Genomic DNA, 18,042 nt, shown 5'->3' on the forward strand with positions numbered 1-18,042 from the left:
TTCAGTCAGGAGCCACCACCATTCGAGATGAGGACGAATCTGAGTTCAGTAAGAAGTACAGCGTCAGTGCCAGCGCTGGCGAGAGCGCCACAGGTAATGTGTTCTCTCCAATGGTCTCCCTTCACCTCTTCGGAACATTTTGATGAATTATAGGACCCGAGGGCCTCCAAAATTTCACATTAGAGTCAGTGGCATTGAACCCTTCCGCTAGGCCTGTGTCGTTTCACTGGACTTGTGCAACATTCGGAAAGCATTTTTTTGTTTATTTTGGGATTTGCTTTCTTAGATATAAGAAGTGCATCGTCTACGTGAGGATATGCATTAAAGCTGTGGTCACCAACCTTTTCAAGCCCAATATCCCTGACCTCAGGCTTTATGAAAAACAAGATCTACCTATTGAAGAATTGATAGAAAAAGACAGCCCAGATTGTACTTTCAATATGAGGCCTTTTATTTAGTGTTTTAATTAGCGATGCACTGATCATGCAAGCAAATTGACCGATTCCGATGGTTGCAGATATTTTTTATTTTCGATTTATTATTTTTTTAAGCACAATTTATTTATTGTTTATTTGCTCTATAACATGCAAACTGGGCTTAAACAAAAATACCTGTAGCCATTTGAAATGAGTGGCAACCACTGCATTTTAATCACGATCCAAACAAAGATGTTACACACATGTTGCATGAGCAGTTGTTTTTGATTTGAATTGGATTGTATAATTTCAAGATTTAAAGCAAAAACAGAATGGTCTATTTAATCTTTTTGGAATTACGCTACATAAAACATCTGCATGAAACAAAAACAGCAGGCGGGCTGAATGAGACGCAGATTCACTCTCTGACAGCAGGTGGCGCTTATGGAACAGCAGCGATACAGCGTTTCATTGGTTACCGCTGTAAACAAAGCAGTGCTGGCTTATAAATACTACTTTATACGGAGGTAAGATGAGAAGAAAACAGTCATCGAAACAGTCAGTTCCCTTCAGAGATACATTCATATAACCCCTCACCGCCAATTCAATATTTGTGTTTTCTTCCTATATTTCGAGCATCGTGAACAGTGTGCTTGCTCTGCCTGCTACAGGATTTTCTCCTATTTGCACCCGTCTTCAGCATCTCTGGCCTCTGTTAACGTCCTGACTCAGGCATGATGTATTTTTCTTTCTTTCTGTCCCAGTAGCTCCCCAGAATAACAGAAACATTGTACTACATTTTTGTACTTATTTTTCTGTTATTTTCGGGAGCTACTGGGACAGTAGCGATCGACGGTTTGGGGACCACTGCTTTAAAGGAATAGTTCACCCCAAAATTTTAATTTGCTGTTAATTTAGCATTTAGAAATTCAGGCCATCCAATATGTGGTGACTTTTTTTCGTGAGTTGAACAATAAAGAAGATTTTTAACTGAAACCGTGGTCCTTGGTGATTCATGTAATGTGAATCAGCATTTACAGTTTTTTAAGAATAAAAAAGCAAATCAAGGAACACAAAATTAATACCCATGGCTCCTGACGATACATTGAGGTCTTATGAAGTGAAACGATCGGTCTGTGCAAGAAACTGAACATTATTTTCAAAGTGATTGCCTGTAATCCAGAGCCTCAGGCAAACAGTCTGGAGTGATGTCAGGTTTGCAAACTAATCATTCTTTTGAACCGGTTCTTTTTGGTGAACTAGTTTAACCAGTTCACCTACTGTAATCAAGCAGTGCAGATCTATAAGTTACTCGATCAAAACTTGTGGATGCCTGACAGTCACACCGACTAGAAATGAGCCAAAATACTGGAGTATATGATCTTATGATGCTGGTTTGTGCCGACTCAACAGCGCTTAAGTTCCTCCAACAGTCACTGAACTGAAGAAACAGTTCCGTTTGTTCTCTTTGTGTTATACATGTAAAACATCCACGTTTCACATCATTATTGGGTGCTTTAATAATATAATTATACATTACATCATTGCTTGATTGTGTGAACGAACTAGTGAATTGCACCTGTTCATCGAAACAAACTGTCTGAAAGAACCAGTTTGCGGAAAGGAATCGGATTTCCCCACTGCCTGAGGCTCTGGATTACAGGTTATAATGTTGCAAATGTTCAGTTTCCTGCACAGACTGATCGTTTCACTTCATAAGACCTCAATATATCGTCAGGAGCCACAGGTATTCATTTTGTGTTCCTTGAAATGCTTTTTTTTATTCTCAAAAACCAATAGCCGCTGAATTACATTATATGAATCACCAAGGACCACGGTTACAGCTAAAAATCTTCTTTATTGTTGGATGTTACTACATGTTGGATGGTCTGAAAGTGAGTAAAGTAACAGCAAATTTTCATTTTTGGGTGAACTATCCCTGCGCCACGGCTCAGAGAATCTTATTGCTTTATCTCTTCAAGATGCATATTAAATGTACCTGTGGTTTTCTCATTATTCTTTGTTGTCATAGTGCATGTTGTCACTTGTAAATATCTGGGGATTTTAAAATTGATTCCTCACCATGGCAGCATATGTGCTTGTGTAGTTTGGAAGAAAGCTGCAAATTTATTGTCCGCCCAGAGCCAGTGACATTTAGAAACTCATCCAAACACTTAGTTCAGTAGGTTCACTTTTTATGGTTTGAACATTATTGCTATCACAACAGAACCTCCGAAGACCCCTTTCTGAAGCTCGCGATGCTTCCAGCCTGGATTGCACTTTAGTCGGAGAGTCACAGATGCGCTTCCATGATTCCCACCTCTGGTTCTCTGTTGTCAATCTATTCTGTTATTAAATGAGACCTGAACACACCTGTACTGAATCACTCTGCAAAATATGATGTGATATAATGTGGGTTATAAAATGATGGCATCTGAAATCTGATTGGATGAGCCTCATTTGAGCTCCTATAGATGGTAAAATAGCCTATAAGCGCACACCTGTGACTGCACATCGATTAATTCACCAAGTCTACATATCTACAATGTTAAGTACATTCAGGATAATGAATTATATTCATTGGTGGAAGAAGCAATTAATATAAAATTAATAATCATCATCTTCATCACCACCATTATTATTATTATTATTATTATTATTATGTGAAGCTGAAGTGTGACACAGAAAGTCACAAAAAGTGTAACACTGGCTTGGAAACATCACTTTAACAACAACAATAATAATAATAATAATAATAATAATAATAATAATAATAATAATAATTGGAGGAAGAAGCGATTCATGTAATATTTTTAATAAAAATAATAATAACATTATTATTATTATTATTATTATTATTATTATTATTATTATTATTATTATGTGAAGCTGAAGTGTTATTATTATTATTATTATTATTATTATTATTATTATTATTATTATTATTATTATTATTATTATTATTATTATTATTTATTATTTATTATTATTATTATTATTATTACTACTACGTGAAGCTGAAGTGTGATACAGAAAGTCCCAAAAAGTGTAACACTGGCTCGGAAACATCACTTTCATAATAATAATAATTAGTGGAAGAAGCGATTAATGTAATATTTTTAATATAAATAATAATAACATTTAATATTATTAGTATTAGTATTATTATTATTAATATTATTATTATTATTATGTGAAGCTGAAGTGTGATAAAGAAAGTCCCAACAAGTGTAACACTGGCTCGGAAACATCACTTTCATAATAATAATAATTAGTGGAAGAAGCGATTAATTTAATATTTTTAATAATAATAATAATAATAATAACATTATTATAACACTTTTTGGGACTTTTTGTCATAAAAATAGCACACTTCACATTTAATATATTTTACAAATATTTTTAATGTTTATTTGTACATTTAATTATTTATTAAACATTTTGTCTGTTTACAGTTTTCTGCTACCTTAAAATAAAATCAGTAAGTTACTTACAGGTTTATTTATTTATTTCTTTTAAAGTAAAAACACCTTGTAACAGTCAAGTTATGTCACCATTATTTATATAGTGCTTTATACAGTAGAAATTGTTTCAAAGCAGCTTCACAGTATTAAATAGAGAAGTAAAAGAATCAGTGATGCAAACTTCATATATGAGACAAATTTGATAAACAGTTTCAGTTTGCTTCAGCTATAAAGCAGCTCTACCGAAGACAGTTGTGTCATTCAGTTCGATGCAATGTTTTGTTTTTTTAATCTGATAGTATCAGTGCCGTCAAATCAATGATATTACTGAGTAATAAGTGTTAAAATTATTGTAATGCATCACCTTGAGTGGCTTGTTGGTTTAATATGATTCTTTCTTCATCTGTACTCAGATATGGAGGCTCAGTACAGTCTAACTCGAGCCCAGAGAGTACGTGTGGCCATGTTCCCCGAGACAATAGTGGAGGGAGAGACGGTGCTCACCGCGCAGAGCAATCCAGACCAGCCCACCAATGTGCAGAGATTGGCCGAGCCCTCGCAGCTCCTCAAAACAGCCATCGTTCATCTCATCAACTATCAGGATGACGCTGACCTGGCCACACGGGCCATACCAGAGCTCACCAAACTGCTGGCCGACGAGGACCAGGTACAATGAAGATCCGTACAAATGAAAATATACATACAATTATCACAGTAAACCTTTTTCATTAAAAACAAAGACCAATTTGTGGATAAACCGAACAGGAGCAGTGATAAAACATCACAGTTTTGCAAAAAGCTTTAGCTTTTGTTCTGTTGGTATCCCACATCAGCTGATATCTTAAATGATCTGTAGTAAAATTACAAAAGTTTTGACTTAGTAGCTGTCATTCTCTGAGAATAAGACGGACAGTGCATGTGATAATATGAGATGCATCTTTCCATTACCCTTTTCCTTCTGCAAGATAGGAAATAATCTCACAGGACGAACTAGAAATGTGGAAGGAGAAAGGGGGAATAAAGTGAAATAAAGGACTGAAATGTGCTGCGATGTGATGTGAAAAACAACTTTAGGATATGATCTATTTTCCAAGTTCAATTACTGGCTGCCGAGAGCATGCAACCATTGAAAGTCTAAAAACATTTAGATATTAGAAACCATATAGAAAAATTCTCAATTTTTCTATTCATGCCATGTGAATAATTTTGCATATTTTTGAATTTTGTCTGCATATTAACACTTTACAGTTTCTTATTTCGATAACACATTTTCCAATTATATATACGTTGAGCAATTTTAATTCTGTGATGGGTCACCAATTGTAAAATATGGTTCCTTAAAGGAATAGTTCGTCCAAAAATGATAATTTACTGAATATTTTCTCTAATATATCCTCAGGCCATCCAAGATGTCAATGAGTTTGTTTCTTCATCAGAACAGATTTGGAGAAATTTAGCATTCCATCACTTGCTCTCAAGTGGATCCTCTGCAGTGAATGGGTGCCGTCAGAATGCGAGTCCAAACAGCTGATAAAAACATCACAATAATCCACAAGTAATCCACACCACTCCAGTCCATCAATTAACATCTTGTGAAGCGAATGTATGTAAGAAACAAATCCATCATTATGACATTTTTTAACTTCAAACGGTTGCTTCTGTCGTCTATTATGATATTGCTTTCTTGACTCTCATTGTGACGGCACCCATTCACTGCAGAGGATCCATTGCTGAGCAAGTGATGTATTGCAAAATTTCTCCAAATCTGTTCCCATAAAGAAATAAACTAATTTACATAATGGGTGGCCTGAAGGTAAGTAAATTTTCAGCAAATTAAAAATTTTAGGTAAACTATTAAATAAACTGCATATGATTAGACAGATAGGATATGCTATATTGCTGTTATGTCATATCATACTGCTATATACCAGAATTGCTGCACATAAAAGTTTTTTTGACATGCAAGATGTCTGAATTTTTTTTCTTTTACCATTGCAGGTGGTGGTGAATAAGGCAGCACTGATTGTGAACCAGCTTACTCGGAAGGAGGCGTCTCGCTGTGTGCTCATGCAGTCTCCTCAGATGGTGTCGGCTGTGGTGAGGGCCATGCAGAACACCGGAGACCTGGAGACGGCACGCTGCGCTGCCAGTGTCCTGCACAGTCTCTCGCACCAGCGCGAGGGCCTGCTAGCTATCTTCAAATCGGGCGGCATCCCTGCACTAGTGCGCATGCTCAGGTCAGTGTGTGTCTGAGGAGTTTGTGCATAGCCTTTTACTTCTGTAATGTGTGCACTTGATCGGCATGTGGGTGTAACACAACAGAATGTCTCTCAAAAGCTGTCATGGTTATTAGCGTTAAATAAAACTAAAACTCGAAAATAAAACATTACTTAAAAAAAAATAAACATTAACTGAAATATAACATAAAAATCTTAAACTTATTTTATTTCAGCTAATTGCTAGGGCATATTTATTTTAGTTTATCTGAAGTACTAAAACCTAAAACTAAAATAAAAATGAATGAAAACTAAATAGACATAAAAAAAACAAGCAAACATAAAATACTAAAATAAACTAAAATAATATATTATATAATAATATATAAAATAAAAAAATAAAATAAACTAAATTTAAAATAAAATTTAAAAAATTAACAAACATATAATAGCAAATACCAAATGTGTTTTGTGTTTTATTGACTGCATAATAGATAATGTAATGACATAATAATTGATTGTATCAATCAATATTAAATATATAATAAATGTAATTAATATAACGAATATATTAAAGCAATTATATTGTCATTATCTTGCCCGTGGTCCCCTGTCTTGTGTTTGGACTTTTGTGTTACTTCCTGTCTAGAGTGCCATTTGTAGTCAACTTGTAGTCCTATTGTTTCTTTGGTTGTCTTGGTTCCTTTCCCAGGTGTGTCTTGTTACCTTGTTACTTTGTTATCCTGTTTGCAAATAGCCCAGTGTTTCAGTTAGTCTTTGTCAGTTGTTGAATGTCTGTGATGGTTGCTCCCTGCCCTTGTCTGAGTTCCTTGTTTTACATATGTTGGATTACTTGTTGGTTCCTGAATTTTTATTAAACTCCTGCACGTAGATCCTCACCTCTGTTTGCCTCATCTCGTCTCTACAACGTTACAGAACAACTGACCACATTATGGATCTAGCAGGAGTGTTTTGCGACCCCGTAAGTGTGCTCTGCACCATTTTTCACAATGGTCCGACCCATTGAATGCTATGTGGAGGAGTTCCTTTTGTATAGCCACCTTATGCCTGGTGATGAGGCTATGGTAAAAGACTGTTTATGGAGTGGCTTTGATCCAAATATTAGTCTAAACTTACCAGAAGAAGACCCCAGCTGGACCCTGGCACAGTTTATTGAATTTGTCCTGCAGTTTTGTGAATCCCCCTTTGCAGTAGGGGAGGTTGAGAGGGACGCTACCACTAAACCAACGCTCTCAAGCCCTTCTGTCCCAGAAGTAATCCCCATGTCTACAGCACTTCCTATATGGGGGATGGCTTTATGGTGTGTTTGGGCTGCACACACTACCGCCGAAACTCCAGAGCCGATGGCAGTCGCTGAAGGATCTCCAGGTGGTGGTTGAGGCTGCAGAACCTCCAGAGGCGGCGCTGCTCGCTCCAGGATCTCCAAAGGTGGTGGCTGATGCTGCAGAACCTCCAGAGGTGGCGGAGCTTGCTTCAGCTCCTTGCGTGGTGGTGGCGGCGCCCAGTTATGAACTCTCTGTGTGTTATGTTATAGCCAAGGAGGCTGTTTATGAACTCTCTGCCTGCCCAGCCACAGCCAAGGAGGCCATTTATGAACTCTCTGTCTGTCCTGTTATCGCCAAGGAGGCTGTTAATAAACGTTCTGCCTGTCCAGTCACAGTCAAGGAGGCCGTTCACGAACTCTCTGTGTTTCCTATCCCTAAACTGTTTTCTAAAAAGGAACCACCCAGCCTCCCACTCCCTCCACCTCTGTCTCTGCCAGCTAGCCCCTCAGCTCTGTCTCCGCTGTTCCCTGTCTGTCCCTCAGCTCCTCCTCTGTGGGAAGTATGCTGTGTGTATTCGCTGCGGGACTTCCAGTCTCCAGCTACATCATGGTTGGGGGATCCCCGGTCTTCGCCTTCAGCCTCCAAGACCTGGACTCCACTTCAGCCCTTCGACCCATCGGCTCCACCTTAGCTCCTGGCTCCCTCGTCTCCACCGTGGCCCGTCAGCCCACCAGCTCCGCCAGGCTCCCTCGTCCTTCCGGCTCCGCCTTGGTCGGTCGTCCACCTGCCTACGCTTCGGGACTACACTCCTCCGGCTATGCCTCGTCCCTTCATCCCTCTGGCTCCGTTGGACTCCTCCCTCCCCTCAGCTCCACCTTGGTCCTTTGTCACTCCGGCTCCACCGTGGTCTTCCGGATCCTCACTTGCGCCTCTGTCGCCTGAGCCGTCAGCTCCGTCATGGCCCTCCAGATCCTCAGTGTCGCCTTGGCTCTGCGGCTCTCCGTCTCTGCCCTGGGCTCCTCTTCCACCGTCAGTCGGGTCCCTGGTGGACACAGCCCTTCTTCCACCATGGCTCCTCCCTCCATCAACTCCACCGTGGGCCTCCATCATGGCTGCGGTCTGGACTCTACCCTGGTCATCCGCTCCTTCGTGGGGGTCTTCGATCCCGTCTACTCTGCTGTCGTGGTCTTCTGCTCCACCCCGTCCTGTCCCTCCATCCCTCCCCCTGTTCCGCCTCCACTCCACCTCCCTCCTGGATTTAAGTGTGTTTATTTTGGAGAGTCTGGAATACGCTCCTAAGGGGGGCCTCTGTCATGATCTTGCCCATGGTCTCCTGTCTTGTGTTTGGACTTTTGTGTTACTTCCTGTCTAGAGTGCCTAAATTATTTTTATTAAAATAAACATGTTTAAATAAATAAATGAAAGAAAAAATATAGAAATAAATTAGAAATGTAACGAAAAAAGATTAAATATTCTTATAAGAAAACAGTAATTGTAAAACTTGTTTTGACTATTTTAACTAGATTTTTGCATTAAATATCTACTTTGTAAAAATCACTGCTTGGTCCAAATGATATTTTTATGTAAAATGTTAAATATTAAAACCATGGCAGAGAAATAAATATAAAATTTTTATCTACAGTATATCAGCCATCTCTGAAAATGCAGATATCCAGTGTTGACTTCTGTATCTGTAATATTAGATAAATGATGAATGACAGATGCCTTGCCGGTCTAATGATTTCATGTTTTAATTAGTCCCTTGACTGTACATGGACAGACAAATGGTTTTGGTTGAACAGTGGCAAACATTTGATGGATGCTGCAGTTCCTAAGAGAACCCTTAGACGGACCGTGCTAGATCATCACCAAACCAGCACTAACCAGCCTGGACCGGCATGGAAATTCATGCTGGTTTTATGATGGTCAGCAGGGAAGCCATAATCCTTCCGTTACTGGTCTGGTCAGCCTGGCGTTTTCTTTGCACATCGTGCATCGTGCTCTTCTCTCATTGTGGTGCACATTAATTTGTGCTCACTTTATCTCCTAACCTCTGGTGCATTTTGATGAACGCTGTGACTAAGCAATGCTAAAGCAGGAGAGTGTGTCCATTTTCTGTATGTGGAAGCGTCCACTACACTGCAATGAGGGCTATAGCAGAGCTGTATTTTAGAGATATATTTGGACTCTGATGGGAAATTTGCTCTGTCAGAAAGCCAATTTGCGGCAGATGTTGAGATAATAGAGTAGAGCAGGATCTTTATGACCGTGCAACCAGGGCCGCTGCAACTTTGACATGGTATCACCATATTAAGTTACAGGGACAGTCTGCTTGCTGCAGTCTATAGTTAAATGTCTTGCTCAAGGATGATATCTTAAAGAGTGCTGCATGCAACCACTTGATTGCAGTCTAGATCTTTAAAGGTGGTGTGTGTCATTTTTCTGGTGTGAAAACCAGTAGCCCCTCACTGCAGAACACAAGATCCAGGGGGCGTGGTTGGATCAACATCTAGGGGGTGGAGATTGGTAGGTTTAGGGGTGGAGCTTTGGGAGATTGGTAGGTTTAGGGGTGGAGATGGGTGGGTTTAGGAAACCGGGGGTGGAGACGTGTAGGTTTAGGTATATGTAAGGTGGGAGGAGTTGGATCTGGATCCAGCCACGCCCCCTGGATCTTGTGTTCTGCTGTGAGGACCATCTCGTGAAAACACTCTTTTATGTTCTAGTTTAATATGCACAGACAACTGTAAGTAAGCCATTTGTAGACTGGTTTGTCTGTAGCTCTGTGAAAACGTTGCATCCTGATAACAAACGTTGTTCGTTCTTTGTTGTTTGTTATACTGATAAACGGTGGCAGGACTATCTGTTTTTCTCTAATCGAGAAGTCTAATTTATGCTGTAACTGTAATAGTAAATGTAAAAAGTAAATAATTTAATACTTTTCATCTTGTCTATTAAATTTTCAAATTGAGGTCCGTGATACTAGAGCTCAGAGGAATATTCTATGCAAAGAATATTAACAAATGCATTTTGACAGTAAATCAAAAGCAATAATTGTTAATAGTTTTATATAAATTATTGAAATGTATTATATTCTAATATCTATAATAACAATATATAATTTAGATATTTGTTTATTATTATTTATTTGAATAATGAATAGTATTTGATTTATTTTATATAATATTCAATCATTAATAATAATCAGAATTGTAATAATAATAATGTTCATCTTTATTCTGTTCTATACTATTCTGTTCTGTTCTGTTCTATTCTATTATATGTACTATAATATAATATGTTTGATATTTCATTTAGTTTAATAAGAAATCTTATTTATTAAAAATGAATAACAATAGGTAGTATACATGTATTGTGTATTATTAATAATGTTCATCTTATTTTCCAACCGTTTTTGTGTTTCACCTTTTTTATTCTTGTATTGACTAGAAAAAAGATACATAATTAATTTAATAGACAGTAAATATTTTTCAGATAATATTTGAATAACTTGTTGTTGTGCAACAAAGTATGAAAGCATTAAATTGTGGAAACAATTACATTTGTAACTTTTTAATATCATGCTTACTATTACACAATATAAGAATGTCTGTATACATGTAAATATGCAGCACAAGGGGATCATCCTATTTAGTGGTTCTTCTGGGCATTATGATTTGAAAATGTTATAAATATTTTATTCTTTCTTCAGTTCCCCTATGGAGTCAGTGCTGTTCTACGCCATTACCACGTTACACAACCTGTTACTGCACCAGGAGGGAGCCAAGATGGCAGTGCGTCTGGCCGATGGACTGCAAAGGATGGTCCCTCTTCTGAAAAAGACCAACCCCAAGTTCCTGGCCATCACCACAGACTGCCTGCAGCTGCTGTCTTACGGCAATCAGGAAAGCAAGGTGTCGTATAATCACTGAGAATGCATTGCCTTAGAGACTGATTTCACTTAAAGTATATTTTTGGCCTTAATCTGTGTGGTTTTTCTCTCTTTACAGTTGATCATCCTGGCAAATGCTGGGCCAGAAAGTTTGGTGTTCATTATGAGAAACTACAACTATGAGAAGCTCCTATGGACCACCAGCAGAGTCCTGAAGGTGCTTTCTGTCTGTCCAAGCAGCAAGCCGGCTATTGTTGACGCTGGTGAGTAAATGTGTGCGTTACGTTCTTCATTTAAAGGGGTCATATGATGCGATTTCAATTTTTCCTTTCTCTTTGGAGTGTTACAAGCTCTTGGTGCATAAAGAAGATCTGTAAAGTTGCAAAGACTAAAGTCTCAAATCCAAAGAGATATTCTTTATAAAAGTTAAGAGTTAACCACGCCTACCTAAAACGGCTCGTTCTAACACGCCCCCACATGTCTACGTCAATAATGTTCTTTTTAGCAGCATCATATGACCCCTTTAACACTCTTCCCCTTTGTTTCACTTTTATGTATTTTTTTATTCCCAGACCCTAGAGGAATATTCTTATATCTTTTCTTTCATTCCCAAGGACTGCTCTCTTGGGCATTATTGTATAATTTCCCTGTAATATCACAATCTCCATCTCTTTTTTTTCTGCTTCAGATTTTGTCTGGGTTTTTGTCTGAGGGTGTTGGGGGCTTTTTGCATATTTTTCCTCACTTTTTGATGAACGAATTTGCTTGACTTTTACAGTCATTAGTGATTATTACATTATTAAGTATTTCTGAGATTGCTGCGGATGATTTCCATTTGTTTGTTGTGTAACAATTCTACTATTTAAAAAAGAAAGAGAGAAAAAAATATTTGAACAATTATACTCTACCCTTTAAAACTTTGGGGTTGGTAAGATTTTTTAATGTTTTTAATGTCTCTTAGGCTATGTTCACACTTGGCGTCTTTTTGGACAAGAAAAAGTTGACATGGTTGTCAATGGGCGTTTTTTTTTGTGAAAAAAAAAAGCTGGCAGCGTTTCTGTTACAAATAGCAGCCGAGGGCGTCTTTTGTTGCTATAGCAACAGCTGCAACAGTAATCTAGCGCTGTGTGGTGCAAAAATGTTGAGAAAAAGGAAATTGGCTCTTGCGTTGGCTTTTGAAGTTAACAGGGAAGAGAATGTCGGTTTACAATGACGTTTGTGGGTGCACAACATTATACGGGGAAGGAACCAGTATGGTGCTTACAACAATTTAGTCCAGGAGCTCCGGTTGGATGATGCACGGTTTGCGGCATATTTTAGACTAAACATTAAAACATTATTATTATACTAAATATTTAGTGCTCATATCATATAACTCCTTGTGCTCCGAAACTAGTACGATCAGTTTATCTACCGGCACCTTCTCCATTTTTTCTTGTTCTTGTTGTTATGGAAACGACAGGTCTCGCTACTCGCTTGTCATTGGTCAGCTGTCAAAAAGGCGCTTGACGTAGGGCGTTTTTTTCAGAAAAGTTAAACTTTTTTCAACTTGAAAAGACGCTCTGAGCTGCAGAAAAAGATGCCAGCGGTGGCATTTAAAAAAGTGCTCAGGACTTTTTTGAAAACACGATTTACTCCATAGGATTATAATGTAAAACAAACGCTGGCAGCTTAAAAAAAGACGCCAAGTGTGAACACGCCCTTATGCTCACCAAGGCTGCATTTATTTTGAACAAAAAATACAACTAACCCAACTGTTTTGAAAAAAACCCCTGAGATTTGAATGCAAATCAATGGATGATTCAGCTTTCTGAGCTCCTTTGCACAGCATGACCAGGAATCACCAGAAAATCACTATTATTTTTCTTTTTATTACTGTTCCATGACTGGTTTTTATGACCATCAAAGACAGTGGAGAGTGCCACATTTTTTTTAAGGAGAGAAGGGAAATGGGATCGGGACATGTTACAAGCCAAACTTGAATCTGCATCATCCACATTGGCACTATGACTCAACATACTAGCCGCATGTGTGTTAAACCCGCTATATTAGAGTCCCAACAATACAGGGTTTAGCCATTGAATTCAACTCAAGTAGATTTTCCATTAAAACTAATATTACAGATGCAGTTTATGTAAAAACCCACCTTTATCAAACCCGCCTGTCAGCACTTGTTTCACGGCAGTCACTGTATGGGTTTTACCTTATTAACGCTGACCTTTCAGCGAATTAATACTTAGAAATACAACGACAAAGGTTGCGGGACTCAAATATCTCACTCTATCGTGCCTGCCAGAGCTGATCTCATAAAAGTCTTCACAGTTATGGCGTGACTATGTCCTCTTCCCATATGACGTTTCGACACTCGCTTGAGAAAGCGCTGAGGATCGTGTAGTTACAACACTGGATGAGAAGCTGTTTTCAAGGATGTCTCCTAATCTCCTTCCCTCTTTTTATCTTCCTAAGCCATGTGGCTTTTAGTTTATCTTCACAGACTCCAAAAGACATTTCTCTCTCCTTGGCAGACAATGCCTAATCCATGGAGAAATACAGCCGCCTTCTTTTTAGAGCAGGTTGTGTAGCTGGATAATTTTGTCCTTTCTTCCTTTTTTTTGTGGCTAAGTCCAATAAATATGGACTCTAAGCCTTTTTCTCTCCATTTGGCAGGAGGTATGCAGGCTCTCAGCCAACATCTCACAGGTTCGAGTCAGCGTCTGACACAGAACTGCCTGTGGACCCTGAGGAATCTCTCTGACGCTGCAACCAAGCAGGTAAAATGAGCTGTTCCTCTCTGTAGACCATGTGTTTGTTACAACGGTGCACTGTACTTAAAGGAGTAGCTCACTCAAAAATGAAAATTTGCTCACATTTTTACTCACCCTCAGGATTTCCAAAATGTAGGTGACTTTTTTTCTTGAGTCAAACAGTAAAGATGTTTTTTAGCTGAAACTCTGGTCTTTGGTGATTCATAAAATGCAAGTCAACAGCTTTGAGAATAAAAAAGCAAATCAAGGAACACTGAACACCCGTGGCTCCTGACAATATATTGAGGTCTTATGAAGAGAAATGATCAGTCTGTGCAAGAAACTGAACATTATTTACAACATTATTACCTGTAATCCAGAGCCTCAGGCAAACAGTCCGGAGTGATGTCCGGTTCACGAACGAATCATTCTTTTGAACCGGTTCTTTTTGGTGAACTAGTTGAACCAGTTCACCAAATCGGACTGAACGGAAACTTGAAATTCAAGCGGCACAGATCTACAAGTTACTCAGTCAAAACTCACTTCGGATGCCTGACAGTCACTCTGAGTTGAAATGAGCCAAAACACCGGCATATATGATCCAATGATGAAAGAAGTCATTCAGCGCTCCATTTCCTCCAACAGTCACTAAAACTGAGGAAACAGATCAGACTCAGACTGAAGACCGATGAGCCGCTGAATGAATGGGCAAAAGGAAAGTTTTTACATCCATCCACGTTTCACATCATTATTGGGTGCTTTAATAATATAATTGGGTGTACATTACATCATTGTGTGATTACAAAACATACTGGAGAATCAATTATTTGAACCAGAAACAAACTGTCCGAAAGAGCCAGTTTGTGGAAAAGAATCAAATTTCTCCCGTTTGCCTGAGGCTGTGTATAAACAGGTAATCACGTTGTAAATAATGTTCAGTTTCTTGCACAGACCGATCGTTTCGCTTCATAAGACCTCAATTTATTATCAGGAGCCACAGGCATTAATTTTGTGTTCCTTGATATGTTTTTTTTATTCTCAAAAATCATGCAGCTGCTGACTTGCATTTTATGAATCGCCAAGGACCACGGTTTCAGTTAAAAATCCTCTTTACTGTTCTTCTGAGGAGGAAAGTCACCTACATCTTGGATGGCATGAGGGTGAGTAAATTAACAGCAAATTCTCATCTTTGGGTGAACTATTACTTTAACTTCCTAGTAGAGACCTGCACCCGTGGGACCCAAAGTAACAGGGTGCGGCGCGGGACAACTCTTGATGGGTGAGTGCGGGTGCAGGTGGGAAGAGACTCGTGTGTGTGCGGGATGCGGGAGAATAAAATTATTCGCGGGACTCCCGCAAAATAGAAATTATCTAAACATAAAGTGTTTAAAACATATAAATTGTTATTTATCTGTTGCACAAAAGCAAAAAGAACAACTAATATTAACATTAAAATGATTGACATGCGCAAGCTAGGCATAGTTTCTATTTATAACACGTGTTTAAAAGGTTGCGCAATGTAGCCAATCACAGACTCAGCTGTTGATTTCTGGAACGCAATGGCCAATCAGAGATTAAGTTAGAATCTACTCACCACAGTGCTGAAATTGCGTGCTCACGAATCCTCTCATTTTAACACACGAAGTATAGACACTGTGAAAGATTCATTGTGCATATACAGTGGGTACGGAAAGTATTCAGACCCCCTTCAATTTTTCACTCTTTGTTATATTGCAGCCATTTGCTAAAATGATTTAAGTTAATTTTTTTTCCTCATTAATGTACACACAGCACCCCATATTGACAGAAAAACGAAGGGGGTCTGAATACTTTCCGTACCCACTGTATTTGATGTGATATAACAGAGCTTTATGAGATCGCGATTAACTCAGATGTCAGCTTTTAGTGATAATAAAGGAAGCGCGCTGCTGGCATTCTGCCTTGCCAAACCATGCACGCAGCAGCACATGCTTGCTTTTCTGTTAAAAATAACAGTGGTTTGTGAATGTGAATGTTGATGCTTAGCCTAAATAACAAATATTTTATCGGGAGCGTTTATGCTGGTATGTTGTGGAGCTTAGGAGATATTACAGAACCATTTTATGTAAATTTCTTCGATGTACTGAAAAAAAATCTATATAGATTACTTTTATGCGGGCGGGAACGGGACAAAACATGAATGTCGCGGGCGGGAGCGGGACTGAAAAATCCGTCCCGCACAGGTCTCTACTTCCTAGCATCCACCCAGAAAAGCACCTAGCAAACACCTAAAACACCCAGAACATCCCATTTACTGCCTAGCAACTGCCCAGAACATCCTAGCAACCACCCAAAAGTTGTTGTTTGAAAGGAAAAGCTGCGTTTTTGTGTTTTACCTTGTTATTGTTTTCCGGATGTAGAAAAATTATCCAGATTATCAGTCAATCATGAATCTATACTGAACGTGAAATGGGTTTATAAAGCAGATAATTAGAATATTTGCTTACAAATGAAATAAAAATACCATTTTCAATATTGCATTCAGTTATCAAATGTGCAGTGCAGCCAGAGCTTGAAAACCTCTGAACATCTTTCATGTAGTCTGACAGTTTTTCCTCTGTACTTTCTAATGGTTTTATAGTGCAGGCAACTGGTGGTTTTCATAATTGTTCCTCACCTCCTCACAATCTGTCCCTCATCACTGCTACTCAGAATTCAGTGGCCCAGAAAATGCACAATTAATGATAAACAGGTTATCATTTTCACCCTTATTATTAAATTTGTTTTAGTGGATGTGTCTCCTGCTCCCACAGAAAGTGTGTAGAATTTAAATTTGTGTATTTAAGCGTCTGTCCGTCTCTAATCCTTCACAAACTCGCGTTCATTCTCATCTCGTTTTTCCACTGCCTTTGCTCTTTCATTTGTTTCTTATCTCAGTCTCCTCCTCTTCTATCATGTCTTACATTTGTGATAATTAGCGGTTATGACTGCCTGATTCTCGAAATGTCGTGTTTTTATGTGAATCTTGATCTATTAAAAAGATGAATGTTAAATGAATATTCTGGGTTCAGCACAAGGTAAACTCAGTCGACAGTATTTGTGGCTTGATGTTGATGACCTCAAAAAATGATTCCACTTGTCCCTCTTTTCCTTTAAAAAAGGCATTAATCTGGATCACAGTGAGGCTCTTGCAATGGATGTGAATGAGGCTAGTTTGTAAATGTTGAAAATGTGTATAGCCACAAGATGTAAACAATATGCATGTCAACAAAATAATTTTTGTGGTAATCAACATTATATCACAAATGTTGCCAGTGGAGCTTTTTTTTTTTTTTTTTTAGAAATTCATACTTTTATTGAGCAATGATGCATTAAATTGATCAAAAGTGACAGTAAAGACATTTATAATGATACAAAATATTTCTATTTCTAAATAAATGCTGTTCGTTTGAACTTTCTTTTCTTTAAAGAATCCTGAAGAAAATGATCATGGTTTTCTCAAAAATATCAAATGAGCATATTAAAATGATCATGTGACACTGAAGACTGGAGTAATGATGCTGAAAATTCAGCTTTACCATCACAGGAATGATTTACATTTTAAAATAGATTCAAATATAAAACTGTTATTTTAAATCATAATAATATTTCACAGTATTCCTACTTTTACTGCATTTTACGTCAACTAAAGGCAACCTTGGTGAGCATCAGGATTATTATAGTTAACTAAACCTAAAAACATTAAAAAAAAATAATAATAATTTTTGTTACTTAATAAATATTAACTGCAATAAAATAAAATAGAAGAAACTGAAACTTTGTTTTCAGCTAGTTGCCAAAGCAGCATTTCTCCTTTTCATTTAGTTTAACTTGATGTACTAAAATAAGTCAAACTAAAACTGAAATAAAAAATAATAAAAACTATATGGACAAAATAAATTAATAAAAAACAACTAATAAAACTAATAACTATTAAAAAATGACAAAAAATACAACAAAAATGTTAACAAAAATGAAAATGGAAAATACAATATACTGTGTATATATA

At 37.9% G+C, this 18,042-nt stretch overlaps 1 protein-coding gene across 1 annotated transcript in view; it reads left to right on the top strand.

Moving 5' to 3' along the window:
- Window positions 1-18,042, top strand: part of LOC107666348 (junction plakoglobin-like) — a 77,436-nt gene that overhangs the window by 44,321 nt on the left and 15,073 nt on the right. Inside the window, exons 4-9 of the mRNA XM_016457611.1 lie at window positions 6-93; window positions 4,294-4,547; window positions 5,879-6,117; window positions 11,092-11,293; window positions 11,390-11,534; window positions 13,939-14,042. Coding sequence (XP_016313097.1) covers window positions 6-93; window positions 4,294-4,547; window positions 5,879-6,117; window positions 11,092-11,293; window positions 11,390-11,534; window positions 13,939-14,042 — 1,032 coding nt within the window. The remainder of the gene's footprint in view (window positions 1-5; window positions 94-4,293; window positions 4,548-5,878; window positions 6,118-11,091; window positions 11,294-11,389; window positions 11,535-13,938; window positions 14,043-18,042) is intronic.

Source organism: Sinocyclocheilus anshuiensis, unplaced genomic scaffold, assembly GCF_001515605.1.
Source record: "Sinocyclocheilus anshuiensis isolate Anshui unplaced genomic scaffold, SAMN03320099.WGS_v1.1 scaffold868, whole genome shotgun sequence".
Lineage (NCBI taxonomy): Eukaryota > Metazoa > Chordata > Actinopteri > Cypriniformes > Cyprinidae > Sinocyclocheilus > Sinocyclocheilus anshuiensis.